The 26,814-nt window shown below is 39.2% G+C and overlaps 3 protein-coding genes and 1 long non-coding RNA gene across 4 annotated transcripts in view; all 4 read left to right on the top strand.

Annotated features, from left to right (window-relative positions):
* Nucleotides 1-26,814, top strand: part of LOC309482145 — a 241,987-nt gene that overhangs the window by 193,010 nt on the left and 22,163 nt on the right. The gene's annotated exons all lie outside the window — the stretch shown is intronic.
* thbd (thrombomodulin) lies at nucleotides 369-3,125 on the top strand. The gene has a single exon (XM_082147252.1). It carries the CDS (start codon nucleotides 533-535, stop codon nucleotides 1,997-1,999), a length of 1,467 nt encoding a protein of 488 aa, XP_082003378.1. The 5' UTR covers nucleotides 369-532; the 3' UTR covers nucleotides 2,000-3,125.
* LOC309482331 (toll-like receptor 5) lies at nucleotides 5,857-19,908 on the top strand. Its single transcript, XM_082147681.1, is given in 6 exon segments — nucleotides 5,857-6,110; nucleotides 6,337-7,090; nucleotides 7,092-7,220; nucleotides 8,683-8,786; nucleotides 16,836-17,750; nucleotides 17,752-19,908. Coding segments are annotated over 5 exon segments (3,579 nt in total). The 5' UTR covers nucleotides 5,857-6,110; nucleotides 6,337-6,346; the 3' UTR covers nucleotides 19,439-19,908.
* Nucleotides 22,003-26,398, top strand: tlr5a (toll-like receptor 5a). Its single transcript, XM_082147161.1, has 2 exons — nucleotides 22,003-22,388; nucleotides 23,400-26,398. The coding sequence occupies exon 2, from the start codon at nucleotides 23,410-23,412 to the stop codon at nucleotides 26,053-26,055; it is 2,646 nt and encodes an 881-aa protein (XP_082003287.1). The 5' UTR covers nucleotides 22,003-22,388; nucleotides 23,400-23,409; the 3' UTR covers nucleotides 26,056-26,398.

Genomic DNA, 26,814 nt, shown 5'->3' with positions numbered 1-26,814 from the left:
TATTGCATGTTTAATTCTAATGTTTAATCTATGAAGAAGTATCGTTCATTCATATTAAAGGTAGTAGGCTAGTTAACATGAATGAACCTTATTGTAAAGTGTTACTATCTATCTATCTATCTATCTATCTATCTATCTATCTATCTATCTATCTTAGGAAGAGTGGGTTACAGCTCGACCAAAACATAGTTAGGTGAAAAGGCAACATCTATTCTAGGTAACTAATTTGGAAATTAAATACTCAGGATGGATATCATGTATCCAAACACATGCGCGCAGACTGATAGGAAGAGAGAGAGAGAGAGAGAGAGAGAGAGAGAGAGAGAGAGAGAGAGAGAGAGAGAGAGAGAGAGAGAGAGAGAGGGAAAGTTAGTGGCGCTCCGGGATCTATGCCAGAAAACACGGACTTCCTTTAATTTTTGGAGACATGGATGTCATTATAAATGCGGCACGGCACACCTCGGACTCTATCAGTACGGACACCTCTCCATATATAACTTGGTGAATATCGGTACATAACGGTTCCGCAGAGATGAGAGAGCTCATAGGAATGGCGCTGGCGCTCGTTGTTCTGAAAGTTCACGGGGGGAAAATCAGAGACGGTCATTGTGTGGAGGGAAAATGCTTCGCCATCCAAACCAACAGTTTGAGTTTTGATTCGGCGCAGCGAGTCTGTCAGGAGAGAGGAGGACATTTGATGACCGTACGCCACAGAAAATCGGCCAATATTCTTGCTAAATTGTTGAATGGCACTTCTGGAAACTTTTGGCTTGGGCTGAGATATCAGTGTTCACAAGCAAACGATGGGTTAAAGGGATACAAATGGGTCACTGGAGACAACGCAAGCCACTACATCAACTGGGAAAGCGACCGAGCGGTTTGTTCTCCACTATGTGCTTCAGTGTCACAAAAAGTTCAGAAATGGGGCGAAAGACCTTGCGATGACATAATCGATGGTTATTTGTGCGAATATGAAAACCTCAATTATTGTCAGCCTCTGAGCAACGGTTCAGCAATCGTATATGAAACTGCTTTTGAATTTAATGCAGAACTCCTCCAAGAAATTCCTCCAGGCACAATAGTGACATTACAGCCGCTGAGAACAAAACATGTTTGTTTCGAAGGCGAGTGGCTTCAAGCGCCTTGGAGTTGTGAGGTTTTTGGTGGTGGATGTGATTATAAGTGCGATGGGAGCTTTCCTAACAACACATGCATCTGTCAGCCTGGATTTAAACTCGACAGTAACCGAGTCACATGCAGCAAACAGGACGCTTGTGCGCACGGGGAATGCGAGCCGGTGTTTGCAGATTGCAAGCCCGGCTTTCGCAAAGAAAGTGGCATTTGCGTTGATGAAGACGAATGTGAGTCTGCACCATGCGAGCACGAATGCACCAACACTGAAGGTAGTTATCAATGTTCATGCTATGATGGATACATACAGTCGACGAAGGACATGCACAGATGTATGATGCACTGTACAGATGACCAGTGCCCAGCTGAATGTGACCCCAACAACAACGCCCAGTGCAACTGCCCCGATGGTTACCTACTTGAAGATGAAACAAAATGCGTTGACTTTAATGAATGCGAAAGTGATTATGATGATTGTGACCATTATTGTGAAAATACACCTGGAGGGTATGTTTGTTCCTGCAGTGAAGGATACTTGCTTTTGGACAAGGGCAAATGTGTGAGAGAAGACTTTGATGGTTCAGGAAGCTCAACACCTGTTGATGTTTCTATATCTACGATTAGACCCCCAACCGACAAGCCAATGTCAATATCATCGGGCAGTCTTTTGGCAATAATGGTTTGCATTGTAACTTGTATTCTCTTACTGGTCGGCCTCGCTCACCTCACATTGAGACGTTTTTGTCAAATGCACAATTATGATGTGCACAAAGGCCAAGATGAAATCTACGACTTTCAACAGGTGATCATTGACAAAAACAGCACAGAACTGTCATTCCCAAATAGGTATTTAAAAAGAGACACTTAAAGTCGGAAAATGTCACTTAAACTGAAATGTAAATAGTAGCCTAGTAAATATATTTCATTTTAGATATAAACTAATATAGGGTAATTCGGGGTAAGATAATTTTGAGATTTACATTTGTGAGATTTTGTCAGTCGAAACAGTTTTGATGTTAATTTATCTAATTTTGTATCTCTGGAAAATAGCGATCTGTGACACTTTAGGCTATTATGTTGAATGTCAAAGTGGTTTGTGTGTCTGTTTGTTAATGATGGATTTGCGGACACATTAATGTTTTAAGATTTGTGGAGTAAAAGTTATAGTTTTTATTTTGAAGTAAAACGATGAAATTAGACCCTTGGGTTAAGATGCGCCACCCAGAATTGGCATGTTGTTATTATTATTTTTAAATGTAATAATAACTAAATAAGCAAATGTTTTATTTATTTCCTATAATAGCACATTGGCTGATGCCATTATGCTAAACTTATATCTAAATATGATACAATTTAAACATAAATGCACATTGTTCTTAAGGGGGGCATCTTCCTTCATGTTACCCTATTAGGCTATATAGTGTCAGAAAAACTTAACTATGCACAAGTTTCAATAACTCATTAATGTCAGTATTCCTAAATGGTGTTTGAAGAGAATAAATACTATATTTTAATATAATGTGTAGCAATTTTCATTTACAGAACCTTGTTTCGTTCTCTCTTGCTTCGACATCTCTGTCCAAATATGCTGACTGCTGAGATTGGAAAAGACATGCGCAGTGCAGCATTAATGAACTATTTCTAAACGTTCTATTTTTATTTTATTTCCAGTATAGGCCAGTGTTATTGCCCTACATCGGATTCTGCTGGTTTTCCTATAATGATGTTGGTTAATATCGCTCTCTAGTGGGCAGTAAGGTACAATAAGCTACTCGTACATTGCTCATAAAGGCTAGTGTTTTTTTTTCTTTGAGCGGCAAGGGTTAATGTTCAGTCATTTTTGTTGGCTAATCCTTGATTACTGTGTTGTACAATTGTATAGGCTATCTACGCTGTATATGTTTTTGTAAATAAATGAACGGCGATTCTGTAACTGGTCTAACTAAAATTCGAAATAACAAAGTGTTAATATTAAAATATGCTACCGTTGAAAACTTCCGAATTTATGAATGAAGCTGAAACAAGGGTAGCTTTTCCAGTGTTACAGCACTCAAACGTGCAGAACTCCTCACCGGAAAATAAATCACTGCGTCAGAAAGTTATTTCCTATTTCAGAAATGTTGAGAAACAAATTAAATGAAGGGAGAGAGAACGGAGGAAGAATTCACTTTTGCCGGAACTCACGCGAAAGGAAGACAGGTAGTTCTTTATCTAACTCTGATAATGTTGCGTTATTGAAAGGTTCTCAGTATTTAATACTACCACAACGAGACTTAAAGGTGAACTAAGTAACTTTTTTTACCTTAACTGAACAGCTTCGGAGTCATTGGAATGGTTATATTACTTATTTCGGGTTGAATGGTGGTCGTTTCGCACCCCCCTGGTGCCCGTGAGCGGAAAATACGCACTTGCAACTTTGAGCCGGCGGGCCGCCGGCCGCTGCGTCAGGAAGTCTCGCGTGATATCAGGTCTCGCGATGTAAACAATTGCTTTACGGCCAAAAGAAATCTGCTAAAATGCTGTCATTATTGCGCTCCCTCACGCTGTCCGAACCCGAATGAAGAAGACGTTTTAAAGAACGTCCCATCTGCTTTGATGTCGTTGATCTATAGCCTCTGGTGTCTGAGAATCACCAACGAGTTTTTACGACAGTGTTGTCAAATATCTATTCCGAAGCTGTGGGGGGAGCTCTAGAGAGAAACCTGCGAGCAAAAAGCGAGAATACAGCGAAGAAGTCCCGAAGCTACTGAGTGCTGCTTTAAGAAAATTAACGCTGTATAGAGGGTTTGCACCTACGTCACGATTTGGTCAGTTACCCGGATGCGCGGCCATATTGGAGGTACTCGGCTGTAAACAACGGCATGGATTGCACTGTTTATGTACGACTGAACACATTGTTACACTAATTTATGATTTTATTTATGAAGTTAATTTCCATGTTGTAAATAAGACAACATTTCTATTGCAAATGCAAACCCCTCCATCAACGCAACATCATTGCCGTATTGTCAAAGAGCTGAGTGGACACACAAATCGGATCTGATCAGTTGGGATACACAGTGTGGACATCATTTTAGATCATATTCCAATCGGATACAAAGATAATCGGATTTGGAGTGACAGTGTGAATGTAGCCATAGTGAACTACTTTACATCAACATTTTAGCCATAGTCAAAGCTTCATTTACACATGTGGCTGATGTTGTACCTCTCTCAACCACAAACGCCATCTTTCATCAGTTTTTTGCACTCTTCTCTTTAAAGGGTAACTAAACCCCTGGTCAGAGCCTGACTCCACCCACTGGCAATATTTGAAAAATGCTAGAAAAGTGGGCAGACCCCAGCGGAGATAGAGGGGACGAACCGTGAGCTGGAGGGCGTGCACCTGAAACCTGCTGTCAGACTCTCTAAAATGGAGAATGACTCACAGGGTCGCAAGACGATGTAAAGTACATGCATCTGATAAGTTTTATCGAGTTGATGTCAATAGCGCGCGCTCTCTGTAGGCATTTTCATATTTTGCCGCTATGTGAAAAAATCCAGCAAAATGCGCCGACGCGTTTGTCGACCCCAGAGGATTAACTTTTGCCTAACCATAAATTGTGATTAAAATATATATGATCACTCACATCAAGACGCCGCTGCGGTGGTGGAGTCCATGCAGGAGTAGCAGCGTTTGACACTGCGTCGCTTTTCAGCGCGAGCTGTGTGGAGAAGCCCATTTCCACCTCTATTGCGTTTCAAAAGCAATTCCGCGTAAAATGCAGGTTTCACACTCACGGTCTTCCAGGCCAAGTGCATGCAAACACTGGCGCCTAATTTCCAAGTCTGCTGGAAAGCTATGCAGTCCAGCAGTGCTATTGCAACCAGCAACACTACACCTACGTACCCTCCTGACCACTGTACTAAATACAGATAAATCTACGCTAGCTCATCATACCAAGGGCGTGGTGAGCTCGTACCAGGGGCGTGGTGAGCTGGAACCTGCTTACGTCACGTAGTACCGCTTACGTCACGTAGTACCGCTAACATCCAATAGGAAAATTCAACTGCAGTAGCCACCGTTCAACCTGAAGAGGGCAGCACTCAGACGTTTTTACACCATATATTGTAGAATTAAAACACTTTATACCCAAATGTCAAAAAAGTTACTCGAATCAATGAACAGCACTAATAAAGCCCCATTCTTACAGATCATTAACTAAAAAAAGTTGGTTTATGGTTTAGTTACCCTTTAACTTTCGGCAGTCTATAGAACACAAAATGTTTTTTCTCGGTACGACCGATTAGTACAGACCAAAACACGACCATTTTTCAGCCGCAATAATCAGCCAAATTTGCAAGTCCGTTCAGTTCAGTGGCATTGTTCACGTTCAGTGCCTCCAAAATGTCCGACTTCCGGATTGATGACGTGTAGTGAAAACCCTCTATGGATTAGGGACCGAACCTGGTAAAACGCTAAATTATTGCTCTGTTATTAGGCATCAACTTTGTAGTACAATTTTCAGATTGCTGCATGTATCAGAATCTTTATAAATAAATTTTTACGTTGATTTTTTAAATCACTGAACCTTTACCTTAAGCAAACAATGAGTAAGATAAACTTGTTCTACATAAATATGAACTTAAATAGCACAGCCTCTCAAGGTTGAAAACTTCCGAATTTATGAATGAAGCTGAAACAATGGTAGTTTTTCCAGTGTTACAGCACTCAAACGTGCAGAACTCCTCACCGGAAAATGAATCACTGCGTAAGAAAGTTATTTCCTATTTCAGAAATGTTGAGAAACAAATGAAATTAAGGGAGAGAGAACGGAGGAAGAATTCACTTTTGCCGGAACTCACGCGAGAGGAAGACGGGTAGTTCTTTATCTAAGTCTGATAATGTTGCGTTATTGAAACGTTCTCAGTATTTACTACTTCCACGACAAGACTTAAGAAAAATAAGAAAACCCTCTATGGATTAGGGACCGAACCTGGTAAGACGCTAAATTATTGCTCTGTTATTAGGCATCAACTTTGTAGTAAAATGTTCAGATTACTGCATGCATCAGAATCTTTTTACGTTGTATATGCGTCATTTATTTTTTAAATCACTGAACCTTTACCTTAAGCAAACAATGAGTAAGATAAACTTGTTCTACATAAATATTAACTTACATAGCACAGCCTCTCAAGGTTTTTTTCTTTTTTCTTTTTTCACAGTGCTCTCAGAATGGGATATACATTAACACTGATCCTCTTTGGATTGTGCATCAACACTGAAGTTGTGAAATGCACCCCTGTGTGTTCAGTTCATGGTTATGCTGCCTTCTGCGCATTTAAAGGTCTTCATCAGGTGCCAGAGCTTCCCACATATGTAAACGTTGTGGATCTGAGTTTTAACAGCATTGCTGAACTCAACGAAACATCCTTTTCTCGTCTTGAAGGTCTATTAGTCCTTAAACTGGAGCAACAAACACCAGGACTTGTGATCAGAAACAACACGTTTAGAAGACTCTCCAATCTAAGAGGACTTAAACTAGACTACAACCACTTCCTGAAAATAGAGACAGGAGCGTTTAACGGATTATCCAACCTTGAGATTCTCACTCTCACTCAGTGCAGTTTAGATGATGCCATTTTGTCTGCTGACTTCCTCAAACCTCTGGTGTCTCTCGAGATGCTTGATTTGCGTGAGAACAACATTCAAAGAATCCAGCCGGCATCATTCTTTTTAAACATGAGGAGATTCCATTGGCTCGATCTCTCTCGCAACAAAGTGAAGAGCGTCTGTGAAGAAGAGCTCCTCGGCTTTCAGGGTAAACATTTCACGCTTCTGAAACTGTCCTCCGTGAGACTGCAAGACATGAATGAGTACTGGTTAGGATGGGACAAGTGTGGAAACCCATTTAAGAACATGTCCATAACTGAATTAGACCTGTCTGGAAACAGCTTTAATGTTAACATGGCAAAGCGTTTTTTTTTATGCAATCACTGGTACCAAAATCCAAAGTCTCATTCTCAGTAACAGTTACAGCATGGGCAGTTCTTTTGGTCATAACAATTTAAAAGATCCAGATAAATTAACATTTAAAGGAACACTTCGACTTCCTATTTACATGTTGTGATTTGTATAGTCACAGTGTGTACAAATAACAAGGTCATATGAGACACAGCCATTTTTTAAACGTTTAAATACTGGGAACTATTTTCTCAGAAGGCGAAGCACTGCTACTTGGGCGGAGTGATTAGCGCAGCACCCGAGAAGCGCCGTTCCGTCAACAAAACCAACGTGACTAACTAGCTAGTAGAGAACGTGATTCGTGATCATGGCATGGATCAAAAATGAAAACTGCAAGTAGCCATTGATTCATCAGGTCAGTGTTTTTGGTTTGGAATGGTATTACCTGGTCTCCCCTGTTTATTGTCGCAGCTCTTTACAATACAGCGAACACCCATGATTGTAAACTTTGCATTTACTATCTAGTAATTGCTGACTCTATTACTCCAACTCTGAGCGAACTCTCTGCTCCTCACCACGGCGCTTCTCGGATGCTGCGCTAATCACTCCGCCCAAGTAGCAGTGCTTCGCCTTCTGAGAAAATAGTTCCCAGTATTTAAACGTTTAAAAAATGGCTGTGTCTCATATGACCTTGTAATTTGTACACACTGTGACTATACAAATCACAACATGTAAATAGGAAAATGTTGGCGTTATTTTGTCACTTATTGGGATTAGTATGCTAGCTGTAGCCATTTACATCCAGTCTTTGTGCTAAGCTAGACTAGCGGTGGGTGCGTCAAACAGACTTACGTAGCACGCACGGAGATGAAAAAGGTATGTATGGACTTATCTAACTCTGGGGGATATGGTGAATAAGCTAAAGTCCCAAAAAGTCGAAGTGTTCCTTTAAGGGACTTGAGGCGAGTGGTATTACAATTTTAGATTTGTCCAAATCAAAAATTTTCGCTTTGTCAAATTCAGTATTTACTCATTTTCCAGATCTACAACAAATTACATTGGCACAAAATGAGATAAACATTATTGAAACTGATGCATTTTTGGGTATGACAAATTTACTAAAGCTAAACCTGTCCAAAAACTTTTTGGGTAGTATTGATTCCAATACATTTCAGAATCTAGAGAAACTTGAGGTGCTGGATTTGTCTTATAACCATTTAAGGGTTCTTGGAGATAAATAATTTCAGGGTCTCCCAAGTTTACCAGGAAATGCTCTTGAATCCGTTCATGAAATTGCAACCCTACTAAACCTGAAGATACTCTGTTTGGGTGAGAACAGAATTTCATCTTTGTCTGGTTTATCCAACATTGCTAAAAACCTCACAACCTTTGACCTGGAATTTAACAGATTAAAGGACTTGTCAGATCTGTACACAATACTACGGGAATTTCCTCAAATAGAACAAATCTTTCTTCAAGGTAACAAGTTTTCGAGTTGTTATAATCAAAGACAATGATCATGATCCTGATCCTGATCGATTCTTGTACGAAACGCAATCCAGAATAGTCGAAAAACCGTTTGTGTGGTGTCTGAACGTGTCCTCAAGGATGGCTGGTGCCTAGAAGCCTTTATTCTGGCACAAAGATGGATGGAAGTGGAGCTAAAGGACATTCTGGTGGTGCTGGTTGTAGGGAACATACCACAGAACAGGTTACTGAAGTTCAAACAAGTGAGATCCTACATTGAGAACAGAAGATACCTTCTGTGGCCCGATGAAAACCAGGACTTGGAGTGGTTTTATGACCAATCTTCTGCATGAAATAAGAAAAGATACCAAGGTTAATCAAACAAATCAACCAACCAACCAAACAAAGCCTGAAGCATTGAATGTCCATGCAAACACAGCAGTATAATTATGGTATATTTGTTGATTATGCATTTTGTAAAACCTTACCTAATCACCTAAGGTTTCCAATTAGTTAGAATGCATAACGCAGATGCATTTTATCGTGTTTTCTATGTGTATACATATGTGTGTGTGTGTGATGAGTGATTTATAATGAAAGTGATTTCATTCATAACATTCTATTTCTATTCTCTCACAAAATAGCTGATATAAAATATTGTCTGTGAACCTGCTGATATTTTCATTAAATGTCTGAAATGCTAATTATAACAGAATGTGTGCAGAAGTTGATAAAGACCTCAGAATCTATATATCTGTCTGTCTGTCTATCTGTCTGTCTATCTATCTGGTAACACTTTACAATAAGGTTCATTATTTAACATTAGTTAATATATTAACTAACATGAACTAACAATGAGCAACGCATTTGTTACAGTATTTATTAATCTTTGTTAGTTAATAAAAATACAGCTGTTCATTGTTTGTTCATGTTAGTTCACAGTGCATTATAATGTTAACAAATACAACCTTTGATTTTAATAACGTATTAGTAAATGTTGAAATTAATATTAACTAAGATTAATAAATGCTGAAGAAGTATTGTTCATTCATGTTAACTAAGGTAGTTAACGTCTCGGTAACTAACGTAACCTCGGTTCCCTGAGATGAGGTCTCTCGTATTGAGTAAGGCTAGCTTACGCTATGGGAAAACTCCTTTTCTCGAGAATATTGAAGCCAAATTTGTAAAATGCAGTGCAGCTGCACAGCAGACACAGATGAGCGACTAGCGCAGTCATTGGCTGTGCTGCGGCAACTGCATGAACCTATGGCGAGGCGGCTCAGGCGCGCGAACCAATCAGGCCACTTCGCGCCCTGGCACGTCAGAGCCTGCCAGAATGGGCGTGGCTTATGTCTTAATAAGCATCCATTCTTAGCCAAGGAATTCAGGTTTCCCCTGATCACAGCACAGTAGCACGGCGGGTAACGCAATACTCGTTCCCTCATCTCAGGGAACCGAGGTTACGTTGGTAACTGAGACGTTCCCTTTCGAGAGGTCTCTTGTATTGCGTAAGCCTATGGGCTCTGACGCCTAAGGGGCAATTATGGCATTTGGGGACGGACCGCTTCATGATAGGGAACTCGGCCGCCCAGCTGTTTTCATGCTTGTGTGCTATTGGCACAGTGCTCTTTCTCCATTGTTGTCTAAATTTAGGCTGTGTGCCCACTGTAAAGTATGCACACAGCCTAAATTTAGACAACAATGGAGAAAGAGTCACGCGTAGGCGGGGCCGGCGTGGGCTTGTCCGTTTGGTGAATAAGCACAGGAGAAAAAAGTCTCTCTCTGTAGAACGTGAGTCATGCAGGGGCGGCGTGGGCTCATCTGTTTTTGAACGCTCATTAATACTCTAACCCCGCCGTTGTTAACGGGAGGGCGCAAGGGGCGGGGTCGCTTTCTGTATCGTTAGGAAGCTGGCCTTGAGCGCAGTGAAGAGAGCAGCTGTTAAATAATTTTCACCTGCTGCCAGAGCCGGGATTTGAATAAGGGTCTCTGAAGCGAAAGCCTTCGATTCCACCACTGAGCCACAGGGGAATGACATAAGACAGCGCGAGCAGAGAAGAGAGCGCCATGTTTTGTGTCGCCTGTAAAACGGCATTTGATTGCAGGTGTGCATGTTTTGTAACAGACTCGTTAGCTGCAATATTGACATTTCCAGCCGCCTGAACTAAGGAGGGGACTGGGAAATGTGTGAGAAATGGAGGTTGGTCCGGCCTCGGCAGGACTCAAACACTCTCTTTCTTCCTTTTGCCGATGTGAGTAACGCAGTCTCAGCGAGCGTCATGAAACTCACTCATAGTGTCGGTCTGGGTCATGCAGAGAGCTCGAGAGGGCTCTGCATGACGCGCGAAACGGGGGCGTGAGGGGACGAGCGGCAACTCTCATTCGCAGGCCGCTCGTTCGGCTGAAAAGCTATGTCGTCATCAGTGGTGTAGTCTACGTGATACGCAGGTATACGCCGTATACCCACTAGAAAAGGCCAAGGATTTCCGTATACCCACTTAAAAAAAGCGTGAGGATACGTAACAACTTCGTTTTGTGTCAGAACTTTCACACTTTCATTCATAAATTCACCCGTCTGTGTTTGCGAAGCGACACGGGTAGAATCGCGGAATCCAGTCACGAAATTTGGCTATTTTTGAATGAATAAAGCAAAAGTATGGCTGTACAATGAATCAAATCTCGATATGGACTAGTGTCTGTGAATATTAAAGTTAAAAGACACTGCAATTGTTCTACGCGTCTCTGGGAATGAGCGCTCAATGTGTGACACACACACACACACACATACTGAAGCACGCGTGACTCACGCTCGTGGTGTTTTCCGCGTTTCACTGTATTGAGACATGATGTAGGCTACATTATGTGCACTTCATCGCAGAGCTGCTATGAAAGTCACTTCACGAGAATTTCACCATTTAATTTAATAAAACTATCGTCATTCATTCGTTTCATATACACACAGAAACTGTAATGTCATTACGACAACCTGTCAAAATAAAAGTTCGGTATAACTTGAAGAAATTATAACAGAAATATATTACTATTGCACAGTAGAGTATACTTCAAGTAGGCCTAATAATAATAATAATAATAATAATAGTTTAGTTAGTTTAGTATAGTTATAGTTTAATATTACAGTATACTCACTGCAAAAAACTAGACTACACCACTGGTCGTCATCCTGTCCCAGTCAGGTCAGCCACCCTTGGCGAGTGCAGCTTCCATGTGGTCACGGCCCAGACAGAAATCGCAGAGGATGTGACGATCTCAGCCGAAGAGAGGGCCTCTGAACGAGACGCACGTGACTCGAGGCATTTGCAACAACGCCTCAGAAATTCACTCTTTTAGAAGTGCGTCGCAGTGGCGAACACACTATATTAGCTTTTGAAAAGGATATAGCGGGCTGAAGGCAGCGTCCAGGAAAACGGATGCCGGTGTCCTCAGAACTGCAAGAGGCTTCTAGTTCTGGAGGTCAGCGAAGTGGAGAGTCTGCTGAAGGAGATAAAATAGGTTCATAGGTTCAAAGGCCATAGGTTCGTGCAGTTGCCGCAGCACAGCCAATGACCGAACTAGTCGTTCATCTGTGTCTGCTGTGCAGCTGCACTGCATTTAAAAATTTGGCTTCAATATTCTCGAGAAAAGGAGTTTTCCCATAGCGTAAGCTAGCCTTACGCAATACGAGAGACCTCTCGAAAAGGAACTAATGTTAAAACTGCAGTCCGTAGTTTTTCCTCTTTGTCGCCATCTCTGTTCGAAATCTGCAATTGCAGTTATTCGCGGAATTATCAACTTTACGTGAGTTGTGCCTCGGCACGGCACAGCGCGGATGAATCCAATGTTTTGAGGAGAATGTGCGGTTGTCAGTCACCGCGCCGGTGTAGATCCTGGCATTCGGCATCAGAGATTCTACTTTTTGGAAGTATGACCAACATAAGAATTTTTCACCGGAAAATGTCGTCTGAACAAGTAATTAACATTCACTTTTGTTCTGACCAACTAAGGGAAATTTTAGGCTGATTAAATCTAATGATCACTTATCATGTCACATCAAACCTTGCAAATTATACTTTGTTCTCAAATTGTTCATTTTAACAACATCAGCATTGCGTGACATTTAAAGGGATAGTTCACCCAAAAATGAAAATTCTGTCATCATTTACTCACCCTCAAGTTGTTTCAAACCTGTATGAATTTCTTTTTTCTGCTGAACACAAAAGAAGATATTTTGAAAAATGTCGGTAACCAAACATTGACTTCCATAGTATTTTTTTTTCCTACTATGGAAGTCAATGGGGTCCATCAACTGTTTGGTTACCGACATTTTTCAAAATATCTTCTTTTGTGTTCAGCAGAAAAAAGAAATTCATACAGGTTTGAAACAACTTGAGGGTGAGTAAATGATGACAGAATTTTCATTTTTGGGTGAACTATCCCTTTAATGCCATTCCGATATTTATCCTTGTTTTCGCATGGGCCGGTTGCAGTCTCTTTTTTCTGTAGCCACTACAAAGTCTTAAGTCTTTTGCATTTTACAACGGGTGAATCTCCAGTTGTCACTGGTGATTGTCATTTGAACCTTTCTGGATCCGCCATCAAATTGATCAGTTTAATTATATCAAGTGCTGTGAGAAAAGGCTATAAATCTCCACCTCCAACATCCTCACACTCATAGCCTACTAGCCGAGACTCCTATATGTGGACAGATGTGACGTAATGACGCAAACACATGCTTGAATTTCCCGCTTAAATCCACCAGTACCACTGGAATTAAAAACATCATTACAAGCTTACCGTTTTGAATCGAGCTATGGCAAGCAGAGAGTTTTGAACACTGAGTGGTTATGTACTTGCTCAAAAAATTATTTTGGATCATTTTTAACCCCAAAAAGTTACGGACTGCAGCTTTAACTAATGAACCTTATTGTAAAGTGTGTTACCATCTATCTATCTATCTATCTATCTATCTATCTATCTATCTATCTATCTATCTATCTATCTATCTATCTATATATCTATATATCTATCTATCTATCTATCTATCTTAGGAAGAGTGGGTTACAGCTTGACCAAAACATAGTTAGGTGAAAAGGCGACATCTATTCTCGGTAACTAATTTGGAAATTAAACACTCAGGATGGATATCGTGTATCCAAACACATTCGCGCAGAATGATAGGAAGAGAGAGAGAGAGAGAGAGAGAGAGAGAGAGGGGGGGAAAGTTAGTGGCGCTCCGGGATCTCTTCCAGAAAACACGGACTTCTTTTAATTTTTTGAGACATGGATGTCATTATAAATGCGGCACGGCACACCTCGGACTCTATCAGTACGGACACCTCTCCATATATAACTTGGTGAATATCGGTACATAACGGTTCCGCAGAGATGAGAGAGCTCATAGGAATGGCGCTGGCGCTCGTTGTTCTGAAAGTTCACGGGGAGAATATCAGTGACGGTCATTGTGTGGAGGGAAAATGCTTCGCCATCCAAACCAACAGTTTGAGTTTTGATTCGGCGCAGCGAGTCTGTCAGGAGAGAGGAGGACATTTGATGACCGTACGCCACAGAAAATCGGCCAATATTCTTGCTAAATTGTTGAATGGCACTTCTGGAAACTTTTGGCTTGGGCTGAGATATCAGTGTTCACAAGCAAACGATGGGTTAAATGGATACAAATGGGTCACTGGAGACAACGCAAGCCACTACATCAACTGGGAAAGCGACCGAGCGGTTTGTTCTCCACTATGTGCTTCAGTGTCACAAAAAGTTCAGAAATGGGCCGAAAGACCTTGCGATGACGTAATCGATGGTTATTTGTGCGAATATGAAAGCCTCAATTATTGTCAGCCACTGAGCAACGGTTCATCAATCGTATATGAAACTGCTTTTGGGTTTAATGCAAACGAACTCCTCCAAGAAATTCCTCCAGGCACAATAGTGACATTACAGCCGCTGAGAACAAAACATGTTTGTTTCGAAGGCGAGTGGCTTCAAGCACCTTGGAGTTGTGATTTTTTTGTTGGTGGATGTGATTATAAGTGCGATGGGAGCTTTCCTAACAACACATGCATCTGTCAGCCTGGATTTAAACTCGACAGTAACCGAGTCACATGCAGCAAACAGGACGCTTGTGCGCACGGGGAATGCGAGCCGGTGTTTCAAGCTGCACATGCAATGTCTCCCGAAGATTGCAAGCCCGGCTTTCACAAAGAAAGTGGCATTTGCGTTGATGAAGACGAATGCGAGTCTGCACCATGCGAGCACGAATGCACCAACACTGAAGGTAGTTATCAATGTTCATGCTATGATGGATTCATACAGTCAACGAAGGACATGCACACATGTATGATGCACTGTACAGATTACCAGTGCCCAGCTGAATGTGACCCCAACAACAACGCCCAGTGCGACTGCCCCGATGGTTTCCTACTTGAAGATGAAAAAAATTGCGTTGACATTGATGAATGCGAAAGTGATTACTGTGACCATGACTGTGAAAATACACCTGGAGGGTATGTTTGTTCCTGCAATGAAGGATACTCGCTTTTGGATAAGGTCAAATGTGTGAGAGAAGACTTTGATGGTTCAGGAAGCTCAACACCTGTTGATGTTTCTATATCTACGACTAGACCCCCAACCGACAAGCCAATGTCAATATCATTGGGCAGTCTTTTGGCAATAATGGTTTGCATTGTAGCTTTTATTGTCTTTCTGGTCGGCCTCGCTCACCTCACATTGAGACGTTTTTGTATCTAATTTTGGATCTCTGGAAATAGCGATCTGTGACACTTTAGGCTATTATGTTGAATGTCAAAGTTTTTTGTGTGTCTGTTTGTTAATGATGGATTTGCTGACACATTAATGTTTTAAGATTTGTGGAGTAAAAGTTATAGTTTTTATTTTGAAGTAAAAAGATTAAATTAGACCCTTTACGGTAAGATGGGCCACCCATAATTGGCACAGAAGTGGCATGCTGTTGTTATTATTATTTTTAAATAATAATAATAACAACTAAAATTAGCAAATGTTTTATTTCATATAATAGCACATTGGCTGATGCCATTATGCTAAACTTATATCTAAATATGATACAATTTAAACATAAATGCACATTGTTCTTAAGGGGGGCATCTTCCTTCATGTTACCCTATTATGTAGAGTCCGAAAAACTTAACTTTGCACAGGTTTGAATAACTCATTAATGTCAGTATTCCTAAATGGTGGTGTTTGAAGAGAATAAATACTATATTTTAATATAATGTGTAGCAATTTTCATTTACAGAACCTTGTTTCGTTCTCTCTTGCTTCGACATCTCTGTCCAAATATGCTGACTGCTGAGATTGGAAAAGACATGCGCAGTGCAGCATTAATGAACTATTTCTAAATGTTCTATTTTTATTTTATTTCCAGTACAGGCCAGTGTTATTGCCCTACATCGGATTCTGCTGGTTTTCCTATAGTGATGTTGGTTAATATCGCTCTCTAGTGGGCAGTAAAGGAACAAGTTACTTCATAAGCTACTCGTACATTGCTCATAAAGGCTAGTGTTTTTTTTTTTTTTTTCTTTGAGCGGCAATGGTTAATGTTCAGTCATTTTTGTTGGCTAATCCTTGATCATTACTGTGTTGTACAATTGTATATATCTACGCTGTATATGTTTTTGTAAATAAATGAACGGCGATTCTGTAACTGGTCGAACTAAAATTCGAAATAACAAAATGTGTTAATGTTAAAATATGCTACCGTTGAAAACTTCCGAATTTATGAATGAAGCTGAAACAATGGTAGTTTTTCCAGTGTTACAGCACTCAAACGTGCAGAACTCCTCACCGGAAAATGAATCACTGCGTAAGAAAGTTATTTCCTATTTCAGAAATGTTGAGAAACAAATGAAATTAAGGGAGAGAGAACGGAGGAAGAATTCACTTTTGCCGGAACTCACGCGAGAGGAAGACGGGTAGTTCTTTATCTAACTCTGATAATGTTGCGTTATTGAAACGTTCTCAGTATTTACTACTTCCACGACAAGACTTAAGAAAAATAAGAAAACCCTCTATGGATTAGGGACCGAACCTGGTAAGACGCTAAATTATTGCTCTGTTATTAGGCATCAACTTTGTAGTAAAATGTTCAGATTACTGCATGCATCAGAATCTTTTTACGTTGTATATGCGTCATTTATTTTTTAAATCACTGAACCTTTACCTTAAGCAAACAATGAGTAAGATAAACTTGTTCTACATAAATATTAACTTACATAGCACAGCCTCTCAAGGTTTTTTTCTTTTTTCACAGTGCTCTCAGAATGGGATATACATTAACACTGATCCTCTTTGGATTGTGCATCAACACTGAAGTTGTGAAATGCACCCCTGTGTGTTCAGTTCATGGTTATGCTGCCTTCTGCGCATTTAAAGGTCTTCATCAGGTGCCAGAGCTTCCCACATATGTAAACGTTGTGGATCTGAGTTTTAACAGCATTGCTGAACTCAACGAAACATCCTTTTCTCATCTTGAAGGTCTATTAGTCCTTAAACTGGAGCAACAAACACCAGGACTTGTGATCAGAAACAACACGTTTAGAAGACTCTCCAATCTAAGAGGACTTAAACTAGACTACAACCACTTCCTGAAAATAGAGACAGGAGCGTTTAACGGATTATCCAACCTTGAGATTCTCACTCTCACTCAGTGCAGTTTAGATGATGCCATTTTGTCTGCTGACTTCCTCAAACCTCTGGTGTCTCTCGAGATGCTTGATTTGCGTGAGAACAACATTCAAAGAATCCAGCCGGCATCATTCTTTTTAAACATGAGGAGATTCCATTGGCTCGATCTCTCTCGCAACAAAGTGAAGAGCGTCTGTGAAGAAGAGCTCCTCGGCTTTCAGGGTAAACATTTCACGCTTCTGAAACTGTCCTCCGTGAGACTGCAAGACATGAACGAGTACTGGTTAGGATGGGACAAGTGTGGAAACCCATTTAAGAACATGTCCATAACTGAATTAGACCTGTCTGGAAACAGCTTTAATGTTAACACGGCAAAGCGTTTTTTTGATGCAATCACTGGTACCAAAATCCAAAGTCTCATTCTCAGTAACAGTTACAGCATGGGCAGTTCTTTTGGTCATAACAATTTTAAAGACCCAGATAAATTCACATTCAAGGGACTTGAGGCGAGTGGTATTACAATTTTCGATTTGTCCAAATCATCTACAACAAATTACATTGGCACAAAATGAGATCAACATTATTGAAACTGATGCATTTTTGGGTATGACAAATTTACTAAAGCTAAACCTGTCCAAAAACTTTTTGGGTAGAATTGATTCCAATACATTTCAGAATCTAGAGAAACTTGAGGTGCTGGATTTGTCGTATAACCATATAAGGCTTCTTGGAGATAAATCATTTCAGGGTCTCCCAAGTTTACTCATCTTAAATTTAACAGGAAATGCTCTTGAATCAGTTCATGAATTTGCAACCCTACTAAACCTGCAGATACTCTACTTGGGTGAGAACAGAATTTCATCTTTGTCTGGTTTATCCAACATTGCTAAAAACCTCACAACCCTTGACCTGGAATTCAACAGATTAAAGGACTTGTCAGATCTGTACACAATACTACGGGAATTTCCCCAAATAGAACAAATCTTTCTTCAAAGTAACAAGTTTTCGAGTTGTTATAATCAAAGACAAATAGTGGCTTCAGACAAACTACAACTTCTTCATCTTGGACTTTCAACGATGCAGCTGATCTGGTCAGAAGGAAAATGTTTAAACGTGTTTAACAATCTTCACCAGTTAGAACAGCTTTCTCTGACTGCCAATGGACTACAGTCACTTCCCAAAGACATTTTCAAAGACCTTACTTCTTTGTTTTTTTTGGATTTGTCCTTCAACTCTTTGAAGTACCTTCCAAACGGTATATTCCCTGAAAGTCTTCGAATACTTAATCTTGAATATAATTCTATTTATTCAGTAGATCCAAATCTCTTTAGCAGCCTCCACTACCTCAGCCTGATGAACAACGATTTCCGCTGCGATTGCAAGCTAAGGGATTTCCAAACATGGCTCAATCAAACCAACGTAACCATTTTCCATCCCACTGAGGATGTGATATGTGCAAGTCCTGAGGATCAGTACATGGTTCCGGTTGTGAGATCCAACATACAATGTGAGGATGAAGAGGAAGAGAGGAGATCTGAAAAACTAAGGCTTGTGCTTTTCATTTTCTGTTTCGCACTTATCATATTACTCACTGCTAGCGCCATCATTTATATCCGTCGACGTGGCTACATCTTCAAGCTTTACAAAAAGCTCACTGGCGAACTTGTGGATGGAAAGCGAGAGGAACCTGATCCTGATCGATTCTTGTACGATGTGTATCTTTGTTTTAGCTCCAGTGATATGAAGTGGGTAGAAAGAGCGCTGCTGAACAGACTAGACTCTCAGTTCTCAGAGCAGAACACACTCGGCTGCTGCTTCGAGGAGCGAGACTTCATACCCGGGGAGGACCATCTTACCAACATGCGAAACGCAATCCAGAACAGTCGAAAAACCCTTTGTGTGGTGTCTGAACGTTTCCTCAAGGATGGCTGGTGCCTAGAAGCCTTTATTCTGGCACAAAGATGGATGGAAGTGGAGCTAAAGGACATTCTGGTGGTGCTGGTTGTAGGGAACATACCGCAGTACAGGTTACTGAAGTTCAAACAAGTGAGATCCTACATTGAGAACAGAAGATACCTTCAGTGGCCCGATGACAACCAGGACTTGGAGTGGTTTTATGACCAACTTCTGCATGAAATAAGAAAAGATACCAAGGTTAAACAAACAAATCAACCAACCAACCAAACAAAGCCTGAAGCATTGAATGTCCATGCAAACACAGCAGTATAATTATGGTATATTTGTTGATTATGCATTCTGTAAAACCTTACCTAATCACCTAAGGTTTCCAATTAGTTAGAATGAATAATAAAATGCATTTTCTCGTGTTTTCTATGTGTATACATATGTGTGTGTGTGTGTGATGAGTGATTTATAATGAAAGAATATTTAATTCATAACATTCTATTTCTATTCTCTCACAAAATAGCTGATATAAAATATTGTCTGTGAACCTTCTGATATTTTCATTAAATGTCTGAAATGCTAATTATAGCAGAATGTGTGCAGAAGTGGATAAAGACCTCAGCATACTCAGCTAAATTTGCAGAACCTAAACATCTTCAACCACTTCCCAACGGAGCTTGTAAATTCATAATGCAATATGAATTAGAAATTAAGAAATTAAGCAAATGCCTGCTTTCTCTGTAAATAAATGTACAACCTAAAAATGGTAACTGAATAAAAAGACACTCAGTGTACTTTTACCTTATTTCCTAAATACTGGCAAAATTACAAAACTAGGAAACCACTAGTGAAAAAAAACACGATGACACAATCTGGCCTTATGTTTTTGGACACAGTTTGTACATAAATGAAATTTGTTAAGAAACCTCAGTATTGACAAATGTTGTCATGGCCTGTGTCCTTTGAACAGGAAATAGCAACAAGGCCCCACCGCAACATCCGGGGTCACATGTCTGATTATGTAAATATTGAATTGAAATCTCACCATGCTGACTACTATAATTCTGTGGTCTTCATTGAAAAATGTATAATATTATATCCTAGTTGACCTCACAATGCCATCTGGCCAAATTTCCTGTTATGATCCCTTCATTGTAATAAGGCACATTGAAAAAGAAGACAACATTGCAAAACTAATATTAACATTCTGCTTTATACAGAAAGCAATCTCTCAGTGGCACCTTGTGTAAACATAGCTGACCAAAGAATAGCCTTCAAATTCATTTCCTGTTCCCATAACAAGAAAAAATAAATAAAAAGTAATTGTCATCCACTAACAGTACAGTCTTTATATTGTATTCATACTCTATTTATTTCACACATTTGTGACATCAGACTGAAAGGCTCGTTTAACAACGTCCTTCTTTAGGCACATGCAGGAAGTTGCTTTTAAAAACATCCCCATTGAGAAGTCAGGTCCATTGTGCAATCAAACGCCCTTTTGCTTTATTTGTTTTGGCTTTGAGAGTTACTTTTTGTTTGAACTCCCATCTTACACCATGGTGTTGAATGATATAAAACAATTTATTAATAAAACTTTATTAAATTGGATGCAACGTTGTACATAACAGTGATTTTATGACTAATGTGCACAATTTAATTTAGCTTCTGTTACATAAATGACCTCACATTATTCGAATTACAATATGCAAACACAGAAGAACATTAATTATGGTCATATATTACATGCAAAAAATTAACATAATACTTTTCATTTGGCCAGGTTTTCAGCTAATGCAGATTTCTATTGACAAGAGCTCTGATTTGTTTCTGGCTAACAATGACAGACATTGTTAGATATATGTATTTTGGTTCCGTTTTTCCTGTGCCTGTCATTTGACCCAGTTCACTTTTTTTTCTTTTTTTCTTTTTTTTTTGTTGTTGTGATTAATCATCCTTTTCACCTGTGTTCTCATCAATCATCTTCTTCGCTCTTTTGTTTGCTGTGTATTAAGCCTTCAGTTTGAGTTAGTTCCCTGTCTGGTATTGTTTGTGTTAACGTAATTTTGACTCTTATTTTGAAAAATAAAATATAGGCCATCATATAAATACATCAAATATTTTAATAAATTATAAAACTATAAATATATACCTTACAGTTTCTAGAACCTTTGTGACAGAATTTCCTCCTTAATATAAAAGAGGAATAATACAACTTTCTCCGATAAGTTTATCAAATAAATTCATTTCTCAAAATAAATTAACTGCCTTCAGGTGTCCCCTTATGTAACCTGACATTAAAATAACTTTATAGCTTTCATATACAGCGAAATATATTATTCGTTTCGTTGTTTGCACAGATGACTTTAATAAGTCTTAACAACAGATGCTATTCTTACCTTTAAACGGCTTTGTTTGCAGGGGCAGATTCAGTCTGCCAATAGGCCTAAACAAAAACAACCGTATCCTCTACAATGTGATGTACCTGGGATTTTAAAATATGATAAACCACTCATACAAGATATTTAGTAATTATTAAAGAAATCGTCCCGAGAATAATGTGTCTGTTGTTCTCCAGAATGACCGTTACTTTTTGAATTGTAAGCGCCCGCGCTTTTTTGTTCTTTCGAGCGGCAGTTTTTTTAAAAGCGTAAAGATAAATCGATTTCATTCTTAGATAAAAACGTGCATAAAATTAACTTATTTATATGATGAACTCCACTATGTTTAATCTAGTCACTGTCAGTATCCTATATTAATGTTTGAACAGTTCACAGCTACAATAACGTATTAAAATATGCGTTAAAATACGAAATATGACTGTATTGGTCGTTGTTTTAGATCTGTTTCTTTAATGAATAAAACAATTATATCAATAACATGACTGCCCCTATGTAGTACACACTGCTAGTGCTGCTAAAGTTTGGTCTTACCATAGTATGCTACAAGACAATTGAACACAGTAGCACAGAGTGGAGGAATACTGCACATTTGGTGTGGAGAAAAGGCTCACTAAACTACACCGTCGCTGTGCTGAATCTACAGTTTGTTCGGGGTGTCTTAGAACTTTCTGTTCTCACACTGAATGACTCTTCACCGGACACCGAGTCACTGCAGGGTCAGAAAGTTGTTTCCTATTTCAGAAACATTGGGAAACACAAATGAAACGAAGGAAGAAAGAACAGATCGACTCCGCGTTATCGCCGTACGGAACCTCTGAAACTTTACCTGTCTATGTGACTATGAAATGACTTCAGAAACTGTGGTCGAAAAGGTAAAACTCAATTGATCAGTTATTATTATCCATGACTTTTGATGTAAATCTCTCAATACCGTATGTGTGGTTATAATAAAACGAATACCACATTTAAATCTACGTGGGCGTTTTTCTCGGAAATCACTGAACCTTGAACTAGTTAAACAAACAAATAGTAAGATAAATGAGTTCTACAGACGTAGCTGTCCTGGCTTTATGCCTGATTCAGTAGGTTTAGTCTGAGCTAGGCTACATGTAAGATTTGCATTTCATATTCAGATAACCCATTTATGTTTGCTAACCACACTGTATTTAGAAACTTAAAATGCACATTTTACGAAAATTAACCGGAGTAACGATGTTTTTAAAAAGAAATTATTACCATTTGTATAAACAGTTTTACCACAAATCCCATGTTAAAACTATGGGTAGTGTTTAGGTTAGAACAAAGCCATTGTTATTTTGTGGTTATCGTGGTTTACCCTAGGCTAACTATGTTTTTTTTCATTATTATTTGAAGTAAAACCATGGTTAATTTTCGGAAGGGATACTTTGCCCAAGAAAAAAAATTTGGTCACACTTTACTTAAAGCCTTTATGTATTGCATTATGAATATATTCATATATGTGCTTTATAACTTTTCATAAATCACTGTAACCAAAGTTAAAATGCATTCTAATATTTGCAGATTGATTGTTACATCATAAACTGGTTGTTTGTTGTATGTTTTAATGCATTATATCTTCTAAAGGCGAATAGATAAAAATGTAAGAAATGTAGGCTATTATAAATGTGTGGTAACAATTATTCATAAGACCATACCATGCATTATGACGTGCATTACAAGGCATAAATAATCCATTAAAATACTTTTATAGTGCACTATACATAAAGGCTTTGTGAAAATGTTTCCATAAACATCCTTGTGTTGGACCAAACCGGCAATGCTGCTGTGGAGTATAATCTTTGAGTAAATGATAAAATGTAAACAAAAAAATGTGTTGGTAAATTGTTACTTGTTTTCTACAGGGATCTCAGAATGGCAAAACAACACAGATTATCTCTAATACTCCTTGGATTTTGCGTCAGCACTCAAATTGTGAAATGCACCTCAGTGTGTTCAATTGGCGCCTCTGTCGCCCTCTGCATTGATAAAGGTCTTCAAGAGGTGCCAGAGCTTCCCACACATGTAAATAAAGTGGATCTAAGTAACAACAGTATTGCTGAACTCAACGAAACATCCTTTTCTCTTCTGGACGGACTACAAGCCCTTATACTGACGCACCAAACACCAGGACTTGTGATCAGAAACAATACATTCAGAAGACTAGCTAATTTAACATCACTTAAACTAGACTACAACCACGTCCTGAAAATAGAGACAGGAGCGTTAAATGGATTATTAAACCTTAAAATTCTCACTCTCAGTCAGTGTAATTTAGATGATGCCATTTTGTCTGCTGACTTCCTCAGACCTCTGGTGTCTCTCGAGATGCTTGATTTGCGTGAGAACAACATTCAAAGAATCCAGCCGGCATCATTCTTTTTAAACATGAGGAGATTCCATTGGCTCGATCTCTCTCGCAACAAAGTGAAGAGCGTCTGTGAAGAAGAGCTCCTCGGCTTTCAGGGTAAACATTTCACGCTTCTGAAACTGTCCTCCGTGAGACTGCAAGACATGAACGAGTACTGGTTAGGATGGGACAAGTGTGGAAACCCATTTAAGAACATGTCCATAACTGAATTAGACCTGTCTGGAAACGGCTTTAATGTTAACACGGCAACGCGTTTTTTTAATGCAATCACTGGTACCAAACTCCAAAGTCTCATTCTCAGTAACAGTTACAGCATGGGCAAATCTTCTGGTAGTAATTCAAAAGATCCAGACCAATTCACATTCAAGGGTCTTGAGACGAGTGGTATTAAGATTTTCGATCTCTCCAATTCACGCATTTTCACTCTGTCAAATTCAGTATTTAGTTATTTGTCAAGTCTAGAACAAATTACATTGGCAGAAAGTCAGATCAACAAGATTGAAAACAGTGCTTTTTTGGGTATGACAAATTTACTGAAGCTAAACCTGTCCAAAAACTTCCTTGGTAATATTGATTCTAAAACATTTCAGAATCTAGAGAAGCTTGAGGTGCTTGATTTGTCTTGTAATCATATATGGATGCTTGGAAGTATGTCATTTCAAGGGCTTCCAAATCTACTCATCCTAAACTTAACAGGAAATGCTCTCAAATATGTAGATAGATTTGACCCCTTACCAAACCTGGAGAAGCTCTACTTGGGTGACAACAAAATTACATACGTGTCTGATTTACTCAAAACTACCAAAAATCTTACAACCCTTGACCTGCATTTGAACAAGTTTTCTTCCATGTCTGAACTCTACACAATACTAGAGGGATTTCCTCAAATTGTGGAAATCGTTCTTCGAGGCAACGAGCTTGTTTATTGCCCGAATGACGGACATAACGTGCTTTCACAAAAAATACAAATCCTTGATCTTGCATCTGCAGGTTTGGAAGTTATCTGGTCAGAAGGAAAATGTTTAAACGTGTTTAACAATCTTCACCAGTTACAGCAGCTTTTTCTGAGTTCCAACCTGCTTCAGTCACTTCCCAAAGACATTTTCAAAGACCTTACCTCTTTGATCTTATTGGATTTGTCCTTCAACTCTTTGAAGTACCTTCCAAACGGTATATTCCCTGAAAGTCTTCAAATACTTAGTCTGGAACATAATTCTATTTATTCAGTGGATCCAAATCTCTTTAGCAGCCTCCACTACCTCAGCCTGATGAACAACGATTTCCGCTGCGATTGCAAGCTAAGGGATTTCCAAACATGGCTCAATCAAACCAACGTAACCATTTTCCACCCCATTGAGGATGTGATATGTGCAAGTCCTGAGGATCAGTACATGGTTCCGGTTGTGAGATCCAACATACAATGTGAGGATGAAGAGGAAGAGAGGAGATCTGAAAAACTAAGGCTTGTGCTTTTCATTTTCTGTTTCGCACTTATCATATTACTCACTGCTAGCGCCATCATTTATGTCCATGGACGTGGCTACATCTTCAAGCTTTACAAAAAGCTCACTGGCGAACTTGTGGATGGAAAGCGAGAGGAACCTGATCCTGATCGATTCTTGTACGATGTGTATCTTTGTTTTAGTTCCAGAGATATGAAGTGGGTAGAAAGAGCGCTGCTGAACAGACTAGACTCTCAGTTCTCAGAGCAGAACACACTCCGCTGCTGCTTCGAGGAGCGAGACTTCATACCCGGGGAGGACCATCTTACCAACATGCGAAACGCAATCCAGAACAGTCATAAAACCCTATGTGTGGTGTCTGAACGTTTCCTCAAGGATGGCTGGTGCCTAGAAACCTTCACCCTGGCACAGTGCAGGATGCTAGTGGAGCTAAAGGACATTCTGGTGGTGCTGGTTGTAGGGAACATACCGCAGTACAGGTTACTGAAGTATGAACAACTGAGATCCTACATTGAGAACAGAAGATACCTTCTGTGGCCCAATGACAGCCAGGACTTGGAGTGGTTTTATGACCAACTTCTGCATAAAATTAGAAAAAACACCAAGGTAAAACAAACAAATACTAAAGTCAATGAGGTTGAAAAAAATCTTGAAGAAGCAAACGTTCTCGCAGACACTGCAGTGTAACTATGAAGGACTTGTGTATGATTCTTGTACAAATGCTTACCGGTATATAACTTGTTTTGCTCCCAGGCTTTCATCCATCCATCCTGTGTTTACCTTCCCTCTTTTGGACAATGACGTCACCAAAAATTAAAGCTGGAAACCATATTGTATAGTTTATTTTGTATTGTATAGTTTATTTTGTATAATCCATAATGTGAATGTACTTCTCATTGTCAATTGGTGTAAAGGTCAGTAGAATTATGATTTTTTTTTTTAGCTATTATGTAAATTCTCGATTTACAGCAACACCTTTTATTTTTTAATAGTGTTCCAGGATTTGGCAAATAAAGTTGAATAAATCATACCGAGTCTTATAATTCATACCAAGTGTCCAAATATCTGTGTGACACTACTTGTTAAAACATGACTTGCATTGTTAATTTAAATAAACCTGATGGTTACTCCAAAAAAAGCACATATCAGGTGACACGTTCACATAAAATATATATATTTCACAACTGTATTATACATTTGAATTATTATTGCTACTATTATTATTATATCAGATAGCAGCCTTTATTTGTAGACCCAATATTAAATAACCAAAAACCAATTGTATAGAACATAAATAATAATGTCAAATTGGTGATTATCTTTCTTTAAAAAAACAAAACAACTCCCTATTTTTTTAAGATGACTTAGTTAATAAATAAATGTTTGGGTGAGACATACACACAGTATATGTCAAGGACACATTTGTACACTTAAATTCACACTTGG

The sequence above is a fragment of the Leuciscus leuciscus genome, assembly GCF_965113295.1.
Source record: "Leuciscus leuciscus genome assembly, chromosome: 19".
Taxonomy (NCBI): domain Eukaryota; kingdom Metazoa; phylum Chordata; class Actinopteri; order Cypriniformes; family Leuciscidae; genus Leuciscus; species Leuciscus leuciscus.
This window is presented reverse-complemented; position numbering and strand designations above follow the sequence as displayed.